Raw genomic sequence first — 18,715 nt, forward strand, 5'->3', positions numbered from 1 at the left:
ATCCAAATGCAGATAACATTTTTGAGTACCCATGGTATTCTGGGCCTTGTGTTTGACTGTTCGCACCCATTGCTTCCTCCAGCCCTCCAGCCTTTATAGAGTTTGTGGTATGCCCATTTTTGCAGGGAAAACTGAGGCGTAGCATATTACCTGCTAAAAGTCACATGGAGGGAGCGTAGAACTCAGCTCTCCTGTTGCTGCCTACGTGACGATGGATGTGGACTCCCCCGTGAATCTTAACTGTTTCTCTTGGATTAAGAAGAGGGTCTTTCTTTTGTTCCAGATTCCTACCAAAGTAAAAAAAAAAAAAAAAAAAAGTGAATTTCTTTCTTCTCCCATTGCAGGACTGGGAAAAATGTGAGAACGGAATAGCTAATTCTCTGGAGAAGCTACGAACGTTCAAAAAGAAGCTTTCTCAGCCTCTGCCGGATCACCATGAAGAGCTGCACGCAGAGCAAATGCGTTGCAAGGTAAACTACGCCTGCACTGAACCTTTAGCCGTCACTTGCCTGTGAACTTGGTTGTCATGTTGCCTTTGAAAGCATAGCGCAGTCAGACCTCCGCAGCTGCGAACATGTGGGTGCAGGTTCCTGGCTGTCGCGTTCGGGCAGACAACTCTGGTGAGACTCAGTTGTTGTTTTATCGCAGTTGATGAAATTGTAGACCAGTTTATGGATTATCTTGAGAAATATAAACACAGCATTAAAAGATATTTAAAAGCTGGGTCCAAAGCAATAAACACCATCTCTTTAAAGCATCTACGCTGGAGAGTTGTTCTAACGGACTAGTCTAGGTCACAGAGAGAAGAGTGAGGCTCAGCAGCCTGGAAATTCCAGGCCCCTTCGGGGAATGCCCTGTCCTCCACACTCTTCGGTAAGGAAATCGGAAACTATAAATAGCCAGTCTCAGGTACTGCATGGAGACACGTAGTCCTTCAGGGACTCAGGGCCCTGACTGCTTGAAAGTCATGATCTACACCTCAAGTCGCAGCTGGAAGCCAATCAGGAGCGAATACAGACCCCTCCCTGCATTGTGAGCTTGCTGAGATCGACAGGATTTAGTGGCTGTAGGATTTGTTCCATTCATTCCTCTATGTTCAAGTGGAGTGTCTGCTAGCCGTTCTCTGCTGAGCGATACGCAGATCTTGTCAAAACGACCTTAACGAATGTTTTTTCTCCCCCAAATAATACATGTGCTCGTGTTTCCCAGTCATTTGCAAATTATTGCTGTAGAGTAATACTGTAAAAACTTGACAGATACTGGGGTGCCTGGGTGGCTCTGTCGGTTAAGCCTCTGACTCTTGGTTTCTGTCTGCTCAGGTCATGATCTTGTAAGTTGTGAGGTCAGTCTCCATGCTCAGTGCTCAGCAGAGAGTCTGCCTGGAGATTTTCTCCCTCTGCTCCTCCCCCCACTCTCTCTAAAATAAATAAATAAATCTTTTAAAAAGAAACTTCAAATACATAAATGATTTGCATTTTAATCAGAAGGTCTCTGCTAGGGGCGCCTGGGTGGCTCAGTGGGTGAAGCTTCTGCCTTCGGCTCAGGTCATGATCTCAGGGTCCTGGGATCGAGCCCCGCATCGGGCTCTCTGCTCAGCGGGGAGCCTGCTTCCTCCTCTTTCTCTGCCTGCCTCTCTGCCTACTTGTGATCTCTCTCTCTCTCTGTTAAATAATAATAAACAAAAAAAGGTCTCTGCTGGCTAAGAAGTCATAAGCATTAAAGAAAAACTAATTTTTTAAAGAAGTCTTGAAATCAAAAAAAGCATGGATGTAAGAATTTTTCTTCAGTATCAGAATTTAAGGATATCCTTTGAAACTCAAAAGAGGCAGATTTATGGGGCACCTGGGTGGCTCAGTCAGTTAGGCATCTGCCTTCGGCGAAGGTCATGATGCCAGGGTCCTGGGATTGAGTCCCCGCCTTGGGTGTCTGCCTCTCCTCCTCCCACTCCCACTGCTTGTGCTCACTCTCTTTCTCTCTTTCTCTCTCTCTCTCTCTCTCTCTCTCTGTGTCAAATAAATAAAATCTTTAAAAAGAAGAGGCAGATTTGGGAAAAATAAATCTTAGATGGCATCATGGATGATGGCAAGTGAGGAAAATATTATCTTGAGATGTAAATTCAGAAGTATGCAAAGATTAAAAAGTTTGTTTAAGTCTGTGATAGTAAATTTCTAACAAATGGTTAAAGAAAACCGTGACAAACAGAAATAGGCATTTATTAGTCTCCTCTTACGTGGCAGTGATTATACCAGCGTTATCTCAGTGGACATAAACACAACCTCACGCGGACACTGTGTTATTTCCCTTTTACAGATATGAAAACTGAGGCTTCCAGAAGTTTGATAACATTTCCAAGTTAGTAAATATCAAGGATCCCTGAGTCCAGAGGCTGTATTTTTAAACATGGACTCTTCTCATGGAGTCTGTGAGTCTGAAACAGTTAGTTTTTGTGGTGTTGTTTCTTTTATAATCTTTACACCATGGACTATGTCTGATATTTGAGTTAGGGGCTAGAAATTGGCATAAACAGTGAGAAATCTTTACACCGGTATGACAGCTTGATATGTGTACCAATATAAGCAGTAATTCTGCGTATTTACTCCACCTGGATGGTTCGTTTTTTCAGCCAAATGCTGTTACCATGGGACCTCATCTCCCAAAATATAACAGTTACAATCATACCCGGCTATTAAATTTGGAGATTAAAAGGATGCATTTTGGTCCAGCTCTCTGCTACTCTTCCCCAAACCACCCTTAGCAGCAAAACAAAGCAATTACCTAGAAAATTCAGACTAAAACCTTGTTTGCCTAAATTGCCTGAGAAGTTAGCCTCAAACAGTACCGTTAATTGCCTTTGCCTTTGGAAACTTGTCTCCTGTGTGAAGAGACAAAAAGAGAGGGGGAAAAGCCATGTGAAATACTCTATTTATACACAAAATTAGCTAGAATCTAAACGCATCAACAGCTGGCAAAAAGCAAGAGTTGTACAAATTGCAAAACTGGTCAGCAGTTTGAAGCATTGCAAAAACCAATGTCAACTCGTTCAAATGTTTTCTTGTGGATTTTTTCTTAAATTATTTCCCAAAAGGACAGAGTACGTAATACTTTTCTTCAGTAACCTGAAAAGATCTGTGTTCCTGCCGGAAATGAAGTTTTTCAATTATTTTCAATTGAGTAATAACAGCAATACGTCTTTTCAGCGATGACATTATTAAGTCTGTATCACAGAGTGTAAACTCACAGTGTTTGAGGATGAAAGTTAACCTAGGAGTTTGTGTTTTTTTAAGTATTTTATTAACATGATCAGTTAATTTGGGACAAAAATAAAGGCTGGATTAGCAGTTTATGAAATGAGTTCAAAAGTAAAGAAGATCATGCAGTGATGAAACTTCAGTTTAGAAAAGATGAGCCAAGAGGCGCTTAGGTGACTGTCAGTTAAGTGCCTGTCTTCAGCTCAGGTCATGATCCCAGGGTCCTGGGATCCCCTGGCATCTGGCTTCCTACTCAGTGGGGATCTTGCGTCTCTCTCTACCCCTCTCCCCACTGTGTATGCTCTCGCTCTCTCTATCTCCAACAAATGAATAAAATCTTTAAAAAAAGAGAAAGAGAGAGAAAAAGTGAACCAAAATGATCAGTTAAATGGTAAATAGACCATAGGAAGATTCTTTAAGCAGCCTGGGTTGTTTTATTTTTTAAAAAAAATTTTTTTTATTTCTTTTCAGCGTAAAAGAAGTCATTGTTTATGCACTTATTTGAGAGAGAGCGCATATGCAAGAGAGAGAGAGCATGATGGTTGGGGGTGAGGAACAGAGGGAGAGAGAGAAGCGGATTCCCTGCCAAGCAGGGAGCTAGGCTAGGCTCAATTCCAGGACCCTGAGATCATGACCTGAGCCGAAGGCAGACTCTTAACCAACTGAGCCACCCAGGTGCCCTACAAGCTGAGGTTTTATCAGAAGAGTTTGGTGAAGTATCAGACAACACCAGAGCAAATAAAGTAGACTAAATGAGATGTTGAAATAGGATGGTGTGGAAAGATAATTGTATCAAGAGGGGATTCTTTGGGTGGCTCAGTCGTTAAGCATCTGCCTTCGGCCCACGTCATGATCCCAGGGCCCTGGGATTGAGCCCCACAATGGGCTCCCTGCTCAGTGGGGAACCTGCTTCTCCCTCTCCCTCTGCCTGCTGCTCCCCCTGCTTGTGCTCTCTCTCTCTCTTTCAAATGAATAAATAAAATCTTTAAAAAAAATTTTTTTTTAAATTTTAAAAGAGGATTCCTAGAACACTTCAGGATTATTGATGATAGATATCCATGGGCATTCACATTTTTGTTTTTTTAATCTAGGAGTTGGAAAATGCAGCTGGGAGCTGGACAGATGACTTGGCTCAGCTGACACTCTTGAAGGACACCCTCTGTGCCTACATTAGTGCTGATGATATCTCCATCCTGAACGAGCGCATGGAGCTTCTGCAAAGGCAGTGGGAAGAACTCTGCCACCAGGTAAGACAAACTCTACGTGGAGCATTAGCTCAGAAAGGTGGGAAACTGGAAGACACCTAGGAATGTCAGATGGCTTGATCCATGCTTGGACCTATCCTATAATTCAGAGTATACATGGAAGAAGAACTCTGGTTTTTGTGGAAAATATTTCAGATTAAGACAGTTATATCTTAACATTATATTTGAGATGCATCTCAGCTGGATTCTCTTGCTGTCCCTTTCACTGGCTGGCATAATATTGTAAAAGGAAAAACATTTTTTTTTTTTTTTTTTTTGGTTCATGAATGTGGTCTTGCTAGGGACTGGTGCTCTTTTTCTTACTTTAAACATGTGAAAAACCTTTGATTTATATGCAGTTTTTCCTAAATACTGTGGAAATGGTTTTGTATTTGGAAATATTTTATCTGTTGATTTACCATCATTGCTTCCTAGTAATTCGCATGTTTGGCATTTCTAGTCATATGTGATTCATTTATTAAGTATTTCCCTTGTATATAGTACTATAAAATTGAGATCCCAGATTGGATTTTGATTTTGGAATGAAAGGCAGAGATTGGTGGAAAGGCGATGAGAAGGCATCCAAGGCAAAGAAAACATAGATTAAAGGCCCACAAGGGAAGAACAGGTTCTGACTGATGGCCTGGAGACTGTCGCCTCCAGGAAGCTGGGAGTGTGTCACTACTGTCCCTTGCTGTACCTGATTGCTCTGCTTGGCCCTTAATAGCCTGCAGTCCGTATTTGTTCAGTGAATCAGTCACATTAATTGTAGACTTCACAAGCTATAGTAGATGTTCCTACGTTGAGTTCACAACAGAGCTGAGACGAAAATCAGTCCAGAGGAACCTATGCAGTGAAGAAGGAAATTGGTATAAAGAAGTTAAAACAGTGTATAGCGATGTAAGCAAACTAAGGGCAGTGTGCTTTGCGGGGAATAAAGGAAATGCTTGTTGCAGTGCATAAATCTTGAGCTGACCATTGAGAAGGGGAGCAGAAGGGACAGATGTGGAGGGAGTAAGTGGATGGGTTGGACGAGGTTGCAGCTTGAGGAAAGGCACAGGAGTGGATTAGGCAGAGACCTGGCTGGAGAGAAGCAAGTGTTACAAGGTTGAGGACTGGGCTTTTGAGAAGGGGTCTCCCCAGTTTCAGGCCAACTGTGCCATTCTAGAGATCTCTTCTTTTCCATCCTCCTGACTTTCTCTGACTTTAGAGGTGCTTACCTTCATGCTTCAGAAAACATTAAACAGAGTTTAAGAGGCTCATAGCCTCCTGATTCATTTGACATCAACAAGAAATTTGTTATTAGGTAAATTTCTCTCGATGTTTAGATGAAAAGCAAGAATTTCTCAGACCATTAGCCAAAGGGAAACTCTGGAGCACACTTCCTAAATGGGTGAACAGTTTTCTAGGCATCTATACTTTTAAAAGGAAAGAGCATAAGAGATGATTTTTATAAACATGCCAGTGATTCGAGCTCAAAATTAGTTTAGCCATTTTTCACTGAGCTTCATATTCTTAGTAAATACAATGAGAAGCTCACATTGAATGTGCTAATGCTAATCATAGTACGTTATTCTTCTCTGAATTATTCAACCCAAAATCAATACATAACTATCCAGTAAATTATCATACGATTTTCTCATCCAAGGACTTCATCATGACATAGCACATAAGTGCAAGAAAACTTGATGTGTACAAGTAATGGACAATGATCACAGCAATGTTCAGTTACTTTCATGAGCCATACTCATTTGTCTTTCTAAAAATTGAGAAAAATCTAGCACTACTTGCTGACTTAATACTTTTCAGCATATTCTGTGAAAATATACTTTTCAGCATATTCTGTGAAATTAATTATACTATATCCATTTCTCTGGCTAACTGACGTCTTAAAAGCTGTCAGGGTGGGGCACCTGGGTGGCTCAGTGGGTTAAGGCCTTTGCTTTCGGCTCAGGTCATGATCCCAGGGTCCTGGGATCAAGCCCCACATCGGGCTCTCTTCTCAGTAGAGAGCTTGCTTCTCCCTCCCTCTGCCTGCCTCTCTGCCTACTTGTGATCTTTGTCTGTCAAATAAATAAAAAATCTCAAAAAAAAAAAAAAAAGGCTGTTAGGGAGATAACAATTTAGATAATGGCTTCCACTCCCTTTCCAAACCTGCCATGAATTGCCCTACCCCAAGACCTTGTCCAGACCACTCTTCCTGCCTACACTGACTGTTCTTTCCCTTATGATTTTAACCCATCTTTTTTCAAATACTACAACCCCTATGATGCCATTGTTTGAGATGCTCAAACCTCAATATTTTCCTGTTCCTCTGAATGCCCATTTCCCTTTTGGCCTGTGCCATCATTTGATAGTACACTGTTCCTGTCGTCGTCGTCTTTTTCTTTTTCTCCTCCTCCTCCTCTTTCTCCTTCTTCTTCTAATGGTTTTGACTTTATTTCAAGACTACAAGGCCCTTGAGAATGAAGACCATTTCTTTTTATCTCCAGTGCCTCAAACAACTAACTGTTCATATATACTGTTAATAATTTATGAGACTGACGTGCTGCCTACTGCGCTAAGGAGGCATCTTACTATTAATAATTTAAAGAAGACTTTAGATCATTTGTTTTATGTCGTGGTACTTATGTTCCTTTAAATGTAAAATAATGATAGGGTCTCTGAATATTTTGAAAGTTAAGAAGATAATGATTATGCAGTATTTTTTGATTTAGGAAAACATGTACTGTATAAAAATGCCATGCATAGAAAGGACACAAATTTCCAGCTATAAGATGAATTAGTTCTGGGGATCTAATGTATAGCATGGTGACTATAGTTAAGGAGACTTATTATATTTTTGAAAGTCACTAAGAGAGTAGATATTTGATTTTTTTAATTAATTTATTTAAAGTTTTATTTGTTTTTCAAATTCCAAAATCATGAACATACAGTGTTATATTAATTTCAGGTATACAACAGAGTGATTGAATATATCACTCAGTGCTCGTCAGTATAAGTGTACCCTTAATCCCCTTTACCTATTCACCCTTCCCCCCACCTCCCTCCCCTCTGGTAACCACCAGTTTGTTCTCTACAGTTAAGAGTCTTTTTTTTTTTTTTTTTGCTTGTCTCTTTTTCTTTGCTCATTTGTTTTGTTTCTTAAGTTCTATGTATGAGTGAAATCATATGATATTTGTCTTTCTCTGACTGACGTATTTCACTTAACATTATACCCTTTAGCTCCATCCATGTTGCTTCAAATGGCAAGATTTCATTCTCCTTTTTATGACTAATATTTTAAACGCTCTCACAGTACACACAGAAATTGTATCTGTGTGACATGATGGATGTGTTAACTAATCTTGTGATAATCATTTCACAGTATAAATGTGAAACTAATCTTGTGGTAATCATTTCACCGTATAAATGTGTATCAGATCACCACATTGCACACCTTAAACTTATATCGTGTTATATATCAATTATATCTCAAAAAGCTGGAAAAAGAAAAAAGGGGACAAAAGTGTCTATGTTGAAAGTTGCTCCCCAGACTTAAGATATATCTAGGCAACAGTCTGTTTGGAAATACATTGTGAAGGCTGCTGTTGATCATGTGATATGCTGTGATGAGGCTAATACCTTGCACCTATGAGTGGACTAAGACTTAAGTAAAAAAAGAGGAAGTACATTGAATACAGAGTGTTTCTAGAAACATTCTAAATTGAATGTCTTAGGCAATTGAATGTCTTAGGCATGAAGCTAAAGCCTGCTGATCTCCCATTACTTCAGTCTAAAAAAATTATTGACTCTGGTGAGATTTTAGTCATGGGTAGTCCTACCAAAGGTGCCAGGTCATAGCTGCAAGTAGGAATATAAATGAGTTACTAGTCCTTGAGCTCGTGTTTCCGGAGTACCTCCGTCGAGTCTGAAACCACAAAAGGAAATGAGCTTGAGCCTATGGTCTCATTCTAAAAGCTAAAAACTATAGTTAAACCTGGCATTCTCCCGCCGTTAAAGAGCAAGTAGCCTGTTCATAGTCCGATCGAAGCAGTGGGTGAGAAGGCAGGAGTTGTCGGGACCGCGGAGGAGGAGGAGGAAGACCTGCTGTGAGTAAGTGCTTCAGAGGAGAGTTAATGTAGGAAAGTACACCGTTCACAAACAGACTCCCCAAATGGTTTGTTGTGTCTGCCTACAGCCAGAGCTTCTCTCCATTTTTATTCCCATTTGGGTTTGTAGATCTGTGTGTAATTCTAGTTGAGATATAAATATATCATCATTGTAATTGCTTGGTGTTTTTCAAATTGTCATGGTAAAAATATGTGAAGTCAAAAAGGATGTATTTCCTGTTCAGCTGCCTCACACTCTGGAGGTTTGAGCCGGTACTTGCCAGCTATTGGCAATGCAGAGTGCTTGTAACCTTGAGAAAAACCTAAATATATGCTGAGCTAATAAATTATTCGAGGGTTTCAGCTAACCCCAAAGAAAGAGAGAGTAATGTTCACTTACCATAGGGCCTAAATGTCAGTTTTACAAACCAAAAGGAAAACACCATCTCCGTTATAAACTGACATCTCTTGAGAAGCTCTTGGTGCTGCTTTGCATCCAGCGCTTGTGGTCTCCCGGTCTTCTTTCAGCGGTTGCTTTACGGTGAGCAGATGAAGGCAACACTTCTGTGCCCCGTGGTGAGCACCAGAGACACAGAGTCAGGCTGCTCAGTGGAGGTGTTGAATACCTGAGTGTCAAGGGGGAAAAATATTAAAAACTCAAATGAACCCCTGTACTGGTGGTGGTAGTAGTAGTAGTAGTAGTACTCAGAGTAGTCGTCGTTGTCCATTAATGGCCAGCTTCCTTTACATCTGTAGGATGTACTGGCTACTTTCTTATTTTGTTGTTTATATTCTACTACGCGCCCACTATTCCTAGACATACATCAGTGCTTGGCACAGGGTAGACACCTGTTTACTGCAAACAGTAAACATTTGTTTAATGAAATTTGGAACAGATGAAAAATGCATTTACAAATCAAGTAAGGTGTAGAGAAGGTGAGTACCCCTGCCCTGGTCATATCGTTAGCAAGTGCTAGAGACTGTTTTTGAATCTCAGCTGCCTCTGGGTATTTGATCGTAATGTTACACTGCAGCCTGTGTCAAAGACTCAAGCTTTAAAAAAAAAAAAAAAAAAAAGACTCGAGCTTTGCTGGTTCTGTCTCGTACTGACTACGGACAAACGCCTCAGATTTATCTAACCTTCTCTCTTCTTCACTCTGGAATGGGGATAATAAAACCTACCTCTCAAGGAAATAGGTAGTATTTTTCTATTATATGCTCATCTTCCCTGCGGATGTTGTGGGGGAAAGCCTTAGAATTCGTCCTTGCTAATGGCCAAGATTTGGGGGAAGAGAAAAAGAGGAACCACACATAGTAAGACCTACTTAATCTTAATTAAATCTGAAGGGCGAGGGGCTTTTACTCTTGTCTTAAAAAGCAGTTGCTTTTGGAACATGAAAAAAGAAAGATACAAGCGTGCGTATGACTCTAGCTGTGTAAAATGAAATGTTTACAGAATAAAATTGAAAAGACACATACTAAAAAACAAAAACAAAAACAAAAAACAGTTGCTTTGGGAGGTCCCAATTATGAAAACATAGTTTCAGTTTGGACATCAGTTGAACCAGAATTTTAATGACCAGCCACACTTTTGACTCTGATGCTGTGTGAATGACAGGGAAAAAATCATATCCACCAAAAAATTCCACATTTTAGCGTTCCTGCCGAAGATCAGAATCCACTCTTCTATCACTGTTCGAGAGGAAAGGGGGTGCTGGAAGAATCATGCTCTTAGCTGCATCTTCGTCTTGGTAGAGCTTATTGTAGGTGAACTTTGTCTCCAAACCTCTTTAACCTGTGTTTTCTTAGCCTTTTCCATTCCTACCAGTATCCACCCCAAGTAAGTTCACTGATTTGGGGCTATTCTGTCTTTTTCTGCCTCAGTGAAAACTTAATGTTAAGCTGACTTGTACTGATGCAGAAATTCTTAATGGATTCATCGGTGTCACCCTACCCAGAGAAATTTTTATTTTAAAAGATTGTAATTAATTCAAGAGAATACATTTGTACTGTTGACATTCAGAAACTGTTAGGTTATGGGGCCCAGTCTCTAAGTGACCCATATGACTAGGACTAGCTCCGGCATAGGGAACCTGGTCTCAAAGCCTAATTACCAGGTGTTTTCTTAGGCGTAGAATCATAGACATTTTGGGAAGTGTGGGACCTTGACTATTAATTACCCAATCGTTAACAGAGCCAACCCCAGCCAGAATTGCTAACTAGGAAGCGTATAGTACCTTAGAAATATTTTCATCTTGATTTTTAAAAGGAAATTGGTTTGAAGTGCATCACAAAGTAAAATGGATTGATGGATAAAGGAATACATGCATTAAAGGAAAATGAGGCAAAATGTTCACAATTATAGAGTCTAGTAAGTGTATTATGGGTGCTTACCCTTATAGTTCTTTCAACTTTTCTGTATGTCTAATGTTTTTCATGATAAAATGTTAGTGGGGGGGAAAGAAAATTAAGAGATAGGTGTTTAATGCGATGGGATGACTGGTGGAATGTCTAGCATTATCAACATGAGTGTAGTGTGTAGAACATCTATAAAAAAGGTCATCTTCATGCCACTCAAATCCCATTATGTTTTGCTAACATGTAGCTTAGCTCAACTAAAAATATTCCTTAGTATCTATACCAGCACTGCAAAAACAAGAGTACTGTGAAGTCATACAATTTCAAAATACTGGAAGGGATCCCTCTAGACTTGGAGATAAGAAATAGGCCCCTTGTGTCTCTAATGCATAAAGAACTATTACAACTCAGTGCTAAAACAAACAAACAAAAAACCCAATTCAAAAATGGGCAAAGCATTTGACCAGATAGTTGTCCAAAGAATATATACAGGTGGCCAAGAAACATGAGAAGGTTTTCAGCATCATTAGCCATCAGAGAGACGTGAATCAAAACCATGGTGAGATACCACTTCGTGTCACTAGGGTAACTAAAATCAAAAAGACAGATAATAGCAAATGTTGGTGAGGATGTGGAGAAATGAGAACCCTACTGCTGGTGGGAATGTGACTGGTGCAGCCACTTTGGCAGACGCTCTGTAGTGTCACCAGGTAACCCGGCAATTCTGCTTGTGGGTATGTACCCCAAAGGCAACTAAACGTGTGTCTCCCCGCACAACAGCAGCATTATTCATAACAGCCACGTTTGGAAACAACCAAAACACCCACCCACAGATGAACTGGTAAATCAGATGTCTATCCGTATGCTAGAATATATTCAGCAGTTAAAAGGAATGAAGCAGAGACACATGCGACAACATAAATAACTTGGAAAACTTTAATCGGAGCGACATTATATGGTGTGTGAATTTTGTCTCAGGAAACCCTTATGCACAAGGAAGAAGGAAAGGAAAAAGACTCAAAGGGAAATAAATTTAAAAAGAAAGCGGGCCGGCAAGTGAGAGACCTTGTGTAAAGTAAAAGGGTCGGTACAGAGCTGAGCCACAGGGCTCCGTCTTCCACTTCTGACCTCTCAGCACCGCATCCCTCTGCTCTGCTCGCTCCAGACACCTGCGACTCAGTTCATTCTTCCTTTTCTCTTTCCTTCCCTTCTTTTCTTCCTTTTCACTCTTCTTCCTTGTTTTTCTTTCTTTCCTTTTTCTCTTTTTCCTCCTTTCCTTCCTACTTTCTCTATCCCTTCCTCTTTCCTATTTCTCCCTTCTCTTTTAGTACAAGTGCGTTCAGCGATGCTATAGACGTCTCCGCAGAACGAATTGCCGTGTGAGGCTGGTTTGCAGAACCTTGAATGAGTGAAGGTGCACGCGGCCCTTCAGGAGGGGAGCAGAGGGCTGGCTGCCTCCCACTGGCATTTCATAGCGGGTCCTTGTGCCACTTCCTAGATCCCTCCTAGGACCGTACAGTGACCTAAAGAGATGCACAACTGTTGCTTATTCCAGTCCACCCAACTCAGATTATTGGCTTTTTTCCTCGGGTTACATGTTCTGCTCTGATGATCCTTTTATGTGTTCTCCCATTTAAACGTTCAGCTCTCCCTAAGGCGGCAGCAAGTAAGTGAGAGATTGAATGAATGGGCAGTCTTCAGCGAAAAGAACAAGGAGCTTTGTGAATGGTTGACCCAGATGGAAAGCAAAGTTTCTCAAAATGGAGACATCCTCATTGAAGAAATGATAGAGAAGCTCAAGAAGGTATGGAGTGCGTGGCTCTGTATGTTTTCACCGTCCGTAACACGTAGGCATACTTTTAACAGGTACAAAAGATGGCTTTACTTACTATTAAACCATTAAATTCCTGTCCTGGAAAAGCACTATATTTTAAATGTTTTCTCTTTTTAATATGAAATAAACTTGTATGGAAAGGCCTCCTTTGCATACAATATATATGGATATGCTGAAGTAAATTATCTGCTGATAGAGAAATGTCCGGTGTATACCGGTTTTAGCTACCTGTCCAGAAGGAATTGTTTATGTGTATTAGTTTTCTTTCGTGTCTTTTGTTTTTGGCTTTAGAGAAGTAAATTCGCTAGAGAGGGACTAAAAGAAAGAACTCTTAGGATTAATTAAGCTGACATTTTCTCTGTAAAACAGAACGCATGGACAGTTACAAGAATGAAAACTTTTCCGAGGCTCCTGGATAGCTCAGTCGGTGGAGCGGTTGAATGTCAGACTCTAGATTTCTGCTTGAGTCGGGATCCCAGGGTCGTGGGGTGAGCCCTGCATTGGGCTTTTGCTCAGGGTGGAGTCTGCTTGCCCCTCTCCCTCCCACTCTTTCCCTCTGTCTTTCTATCCACGCATGCTCTCTCTCTCTCTAATAAATCTTTGAAAAAAAGGAAAATTTCCTGAGAATTTTGCTTCATATTTTTTCAAGTTATGTATGACTATTAAATTACTTCATATATTCATATGGTTACAGAACATTTTTCATGTCTGTGTAGGGCTGATCAAATTTATTAGCATTTAAAAATGTTTTTGATGGGGCGCCTGGGTGGCTCAGTTGGTAAGCATCTGCCTTCAGCTCAGGTCATGATCCCACGGTTCTGGAATCAAGCCCTGTGTGGCATCAGGTTCCTTGCTCGGCAAGGAGCCTGCTTCTCCCTCTGCCTGCCGCTCCCCTTGCTTGTGCTCTCTCTCTCTTTCCCTAATAAATAAAATCTTCTTAAAAATAAAATAAAAATGGGGCGCCTGGGTGGCTCAGTGGGTTAAAGCCTCTGCCTTCGGCTCAGGTCGTGATCCCAGGGTCCTGGGATCGAGCCCCACATCAGGCTCTCTGCTCAGCAGGGTGCCTGCTTCCCCCTCTCTCTCTGCCTTCCTCTCTGCCTACTTGTGATCTCTGTCAAATAAATAAATAAAATCTTAAAAAATAATAAAATAAAAAATAAAATAAAATAAAAATAAATAAAAATGTTTTGGATGGTATCAGTGGTGCTTTCACTTTTTTTTTGTTTGTTTGACAGAGAGAAATCACAAGTAGGCAGAGAGGCAGGCAGAGAGAGGGGGAAGCAGGCTCCCTGCTGAGCAGAGAGCCTGATGTGGGACTCGATCCCAGGACCCTGGGATCATGACCTGAGCCAAAAGCAGAGGCTTTAACCCACTGAGCCACCCAGGCGCCCCCACATTATTTTTGAATAATTATTGATCATCTTGATTTATTTCAGTTTATGTTCCTTGTTAGCATACATCACTATCTGGTTCACAACGTACTTTCCCTATTTACTTGTTGGTTCTCTGTCTACAGTGGGAGCCCCACTGGATTGTCAGCTTTGCTAGAAGTGTCTGTGTGTTTTATTCTTTGCTGTGTCTCCTGTGCCCAGAGCAATGACTGTCTTCTCATAAGTACTCAGTCATTACTGAATACTGAATAAATGAATTATAGCCTCATTCATTCTAAAATAAACACAAATAATTATTGAGAAAAATCATCCATGCATATACATAAAGGAAAAAAACTCCAATGTAAACATGCAATATTAATAGCTTTAAGGCTTTCCACTTAAAATGTCAAATTCTAGCAATGAGCATTTTTATATTTGATATTGTAAACCTTTAAAATGTGAACTAAGATAAAACAGATTTCATTTCAGTATCTGCCAGTAACTTTGCACTTTGATAGTTTCTGGATATTTGAGAACACTCTACTGGACATGATTAATGGACTATAGGTATTATAGTGAAGCTTGCTATAGAATCAATCTTTCGTAAGTGTATCTATATTCTCATTGATTTTCTTCATGAAATTTAAGATGCACATTTTGGGGTGTGGAAAAAACTATCTCTTGGGCAAAATACAATCACAACTGAAAATTTAGAAAAATTTAATTTTTCACATAATTTTGTTATACAATTTGGCACAATGTCAGAAATAATCTTTAAAATATTAGCTGTGCTATTTTGTGTATAAAATGAGTTATGAGATTTCAGAAGAAGTGTTGATGAGCTTGACTCTATGGGGTCAGGACATCGAGTGTATCGGTCATACAACCCCACTGTGTTGAAATAACATAACATGAGAGTAGGTGGGGTGAGGTTGCTTGGGCCGAAAGAGAGCACTCGGCACTGAGATAGGATAGAACTGCACTGGCTTCTCCCATTTCAGGGGTGGGAGTGGGGGGGGGGGTCCTTCTTGCTTTGATAACTGATTTGAGAGGCTATCCCTGTTCCACACTAACTTTAGAGCAGGGGAGGGTTAAAATATCCATGACCCTGTAACCTGTCTTTGTATTATTTTGTTGAGATAATATTGGCTGCATGACAGGAGTTAAGCCCCCAAAATGAAGGAAAGGCAATTCTAAACATTGGCTTCTGTCACTGTGGCGGGAGTGAGAGGATCATTGGTCGGGCGTTGAGGGTTGGGGAGGATAGATGCCCATGCATCATCACTTAAACCATACCGTTCAGTGGTCTTTCTCTTGCATATGGAGCCAGTGTTTCCTTATCCAAAATAATCTTTAAGAGAAGTGAGTACAGCAACTGGGTAAATGGAAAAGGTTGAGACCCATTAATCCCCTAAGACTAATGGTTATTATTCTTGCGAGCTAGTTCGCCATTGATCTGTGTTATAAAATATTGACACTGCATAGAGGATAGATCATTAAAATTAAGGTATTCGTTTCTAAAGCATTCTGCACAAGTAATTGACAGAAGCACATCTATACATTTACATATAAATACACATATATGTCAGTTGCACATACGTAATTGTGCACACACACGCACACACATACACACAACTTCTAAGCCTCTTAGCAACTATTTGCATGAGGATTGATTCTAAATATAACACCCAGGTTGGTGATTATAACAATAAGGTGTAATTTCTCAGTATTAAAACCCTTCAAGTTTTGTCTATCTGTGTATACACTGTTATTGATTTTTTAATGCCCATTTTAAGTAAATAAAAATATTCTCATTCTCTTTAAGAAAAGTTCTATGAAAATCCAATCTAGAGTCTGTGCATATCCCGAAAATAATAGGTACCCCTAATTCTTGTGTACATGGGCTGATACTCACACAGCATTCCTCATGCCCAAACTATTCCAAGCAATACAAAACGGTAATTATCATGTTTCTAGTGGAGCCGGGCTGAATGCATTAAAAATATGATTTCTGATCTCTGTGATTGCTGTTTATTATGCAGGATTATCAAGAGGAAATTGCTGTTGCCCAAGAGAACAAAATACAGCTCCAGCAAATGGGAGAGCGACTTGCTCGAGCCAGCCATGAAAGCAAAGCCTCTGAGATTGAATACAAGCTCGGAAAGGTCAACGACCGGTGGCAGCATCTCTTGGACCTCATGGCAGCCAGGTAAAAAGGATCCTGTTCAACGGGACACATGTGTGCAGAATTTCAAAGCATTCAGTCCACCTTTCATTGCAGCTGAAGATAATCCAATGAATCTCTGTCTGTGTTCGTCATCCCACCATTTTAGTTTATGCTTTTCTCGTAAATGTCACTTTCATTAACTTTGAAATTCTCCTTCTTGATTGATAAACTCAGTGATGTTTGCATTTAGCTGAAAGAGAGAAAGTCATATCCAAACAAAACCCATTCCCAAAAGAGAATTCTTGATTTCAGGGCTGCATGGGTATTCAGGGTTCTATGAGGAAGGAGGTTAAAACTGCTGACTAGTATCCATGGAGGGCATTTTTATCCACAGGAGGGGGAAAAAAAAAGTATATATAGAAAATCACATTCCTACTATATTTCTGGCTAGCCAAGTGTGGGAATAAAGCTAATTATTGCCACTCGGCATAGTTGTAGAAATAATCTGTATTACTGCAATTTTGTTTTTAACTTTAATAACTGTAAGTGTCTGCCTTGTGTTTGAGAGGAATATTATATTCAGTTTCTGTTGCAGAAGGTCAGGTTGAGGAAAAGAGGTAAAAGGTAAAAGAAAAAATATATAAGGGTCTTTATGAGCATTACACAAGTCTGATATAATGAATGAGACACTATGTTATTTGACATAAAGGGAATGACGACATAAATGCTTTATTTTAGGTGAACTTGGTTTCACATTGTAATGTAGGCTCCACAAGGGCAGTGGAAATCCTTGTGCGTTCTAGTCACCATATATCTTGAGCACCAAGAATGGTGCCTGAATGCAATTTGGGCTCAAAAAATATTTGAATGAATGAATGAATGAATACTTGAATATCTGAACGGACATTCTTTTGTATGGCAGTTAGGACAGTTCAAATGTTATGAATGCTTCTGATTCATAGCCGTTTGGAGCTAACTGACAATACACTTTTAAAGTCTGAGTTCTTTTCCTTAGCACAAATGAAATAGTGCCCTTTGAATACCGTGTGCCCACAATAATTGCATATGGGCATGGCAATTGCATGTGTTGATGTTGAAAATACCTAGCATATTTTTTGTTCTCTAAGGGAGTTTCAGAGAGGAGCTGATTTAGGAAGAAGATGAGATTATTTTTTTTTATTTTAAAAATAATGAAATGTTTTAAAAATAATGAAACAAAAATGGAGTAAATGTTTACTAATTTTTAAAATGTTTATCAAACAGCACTGTGATAGCTGACACTTATTGAACCCTTGGTTTGTGCCAGTGACCATGCCACAGGCTTCATATGCATCTTCTCCTATGTTGTTCACAACACCATTTGAGGTGGGCGTTATTATTATACCCATTTTCCAGACGCAGAGGCTGAGGCTCAGGTTTGCCCATGGTTACACACGTGCTGAGTGGCAGAGCCTGCACTCTGTGATTCTAGAAGCCATGCTTGGGAGTACTACATTCTCCTATCTGCCAAGTTTATGACTTCCTTGTCCCTGATCTAAAGGAAATTAGGTTCTGTAATTATTTCAACAATCTAATCTCCCCATCCTTTGTAAAGGGCTCACAGCAACTCGGAGATATTTTTGAGGCTACAAAGGCAGAAGCCCCTTTCCTTGAAGAGTTCATGGTGGACATCTAGACATGCAAAGACATCAAGTAAAATGACAAGCTAAATGCCCTGGTAAAGGTACTACAAAGCGATGGTAACATACGGTTGAGCTCAACTACTCCAAGGCTTCCAGCATATGTAGGTTTTAGAACCCCATTTGCTATGTGTAGTCTCATTTCTCAGTCTGTGATAACCAAATCTTATTTCAGAAAGACAAATCGAAGCTCTTGTGCTATAAATACCATTCTTAGGGAAGCCGCCCAGTTGGTAAACATCCTTGGATTTTTTTGGTTAGATTATGACTCACGGGTTGGCTTGCATTGGCATGTGCAATCCAGCTAAACTAGTTAGTGTTCTTTTCTAATCTTTAGTGGCTGAGTGGTATGGAACGTGGGGGATACATTGTGTCAAAGATGTTTCAAATTGAATTTAATAGAGTTTATTCGTGAGATGCTAGCTTAAGTGTTATGTCCAGTCATTAGCCAACTTTACATCAAATGAGTTAGGTGCTTTCTCCTCGAAGTCATGTTTATTTATAACTTCTCTGTTGTCCAAGTGAGGATTTTCTAGATGTTATTTATCTTTCCAAAGACACATTAGTAAAGTTTGAATCAATTAAATGTTTTTGGATATGCCTACTTTGCACTATAGTCACTAAAACGCTCATATGTTTCTACTCTAGTAGAGTCTCATCATACACAGATGTAGATTTTTGTAGATGTGCTGTCCATTTTTGATTGCCTCGTTCCAAAGTA

General features: G+C 40.0%; 1 protein-coding gene across 1 annotated transcript in view; it reads left to right on the top strand.

The window, feature by feature from the left end:
- SYNE1 (spectrin repeat containing nuclear envelope protein 1) overlaps window positions 1-18,715 on the top strand; it is a gene marked incomplete at its 5' end in the record, with an annotated part of 469,383 nt that overhangs the window by 394,172 nt on the left and 56,496 nt on the right. Inside the window, 4 exons of the mRNA XM_080806008.1 lie at window positions 345-470; window positions 4,340-4,495; window positions 12,587-12,745; window positions 16,191-16,357. Coding sequence (XP_080662134.1) covers window positions 345-470; window positions 4,340-4,495; window positions 12,587-12,745; window positions 16,191-16,357 — 608 coding nt within the window. The remainder of the gene's footprint in view (window positions 1-344; window positions 471-4,339; window positions 4,496-12,586; window positions 12,746-16,190; window positions 16,358-18,715) is intronic.

This window comes from Martes martes (assembly GCF_963455335.1).
Source record: "Martes martes genome assembly, chromosome: 6".
In the NCBI taxonomy this organism is placed as follows: domain Eukaryota; kingdom Metazoa; phylum Chordata; class Mammalia; order Carnivora; family Mustelidae; genus Martes; species Martes martes.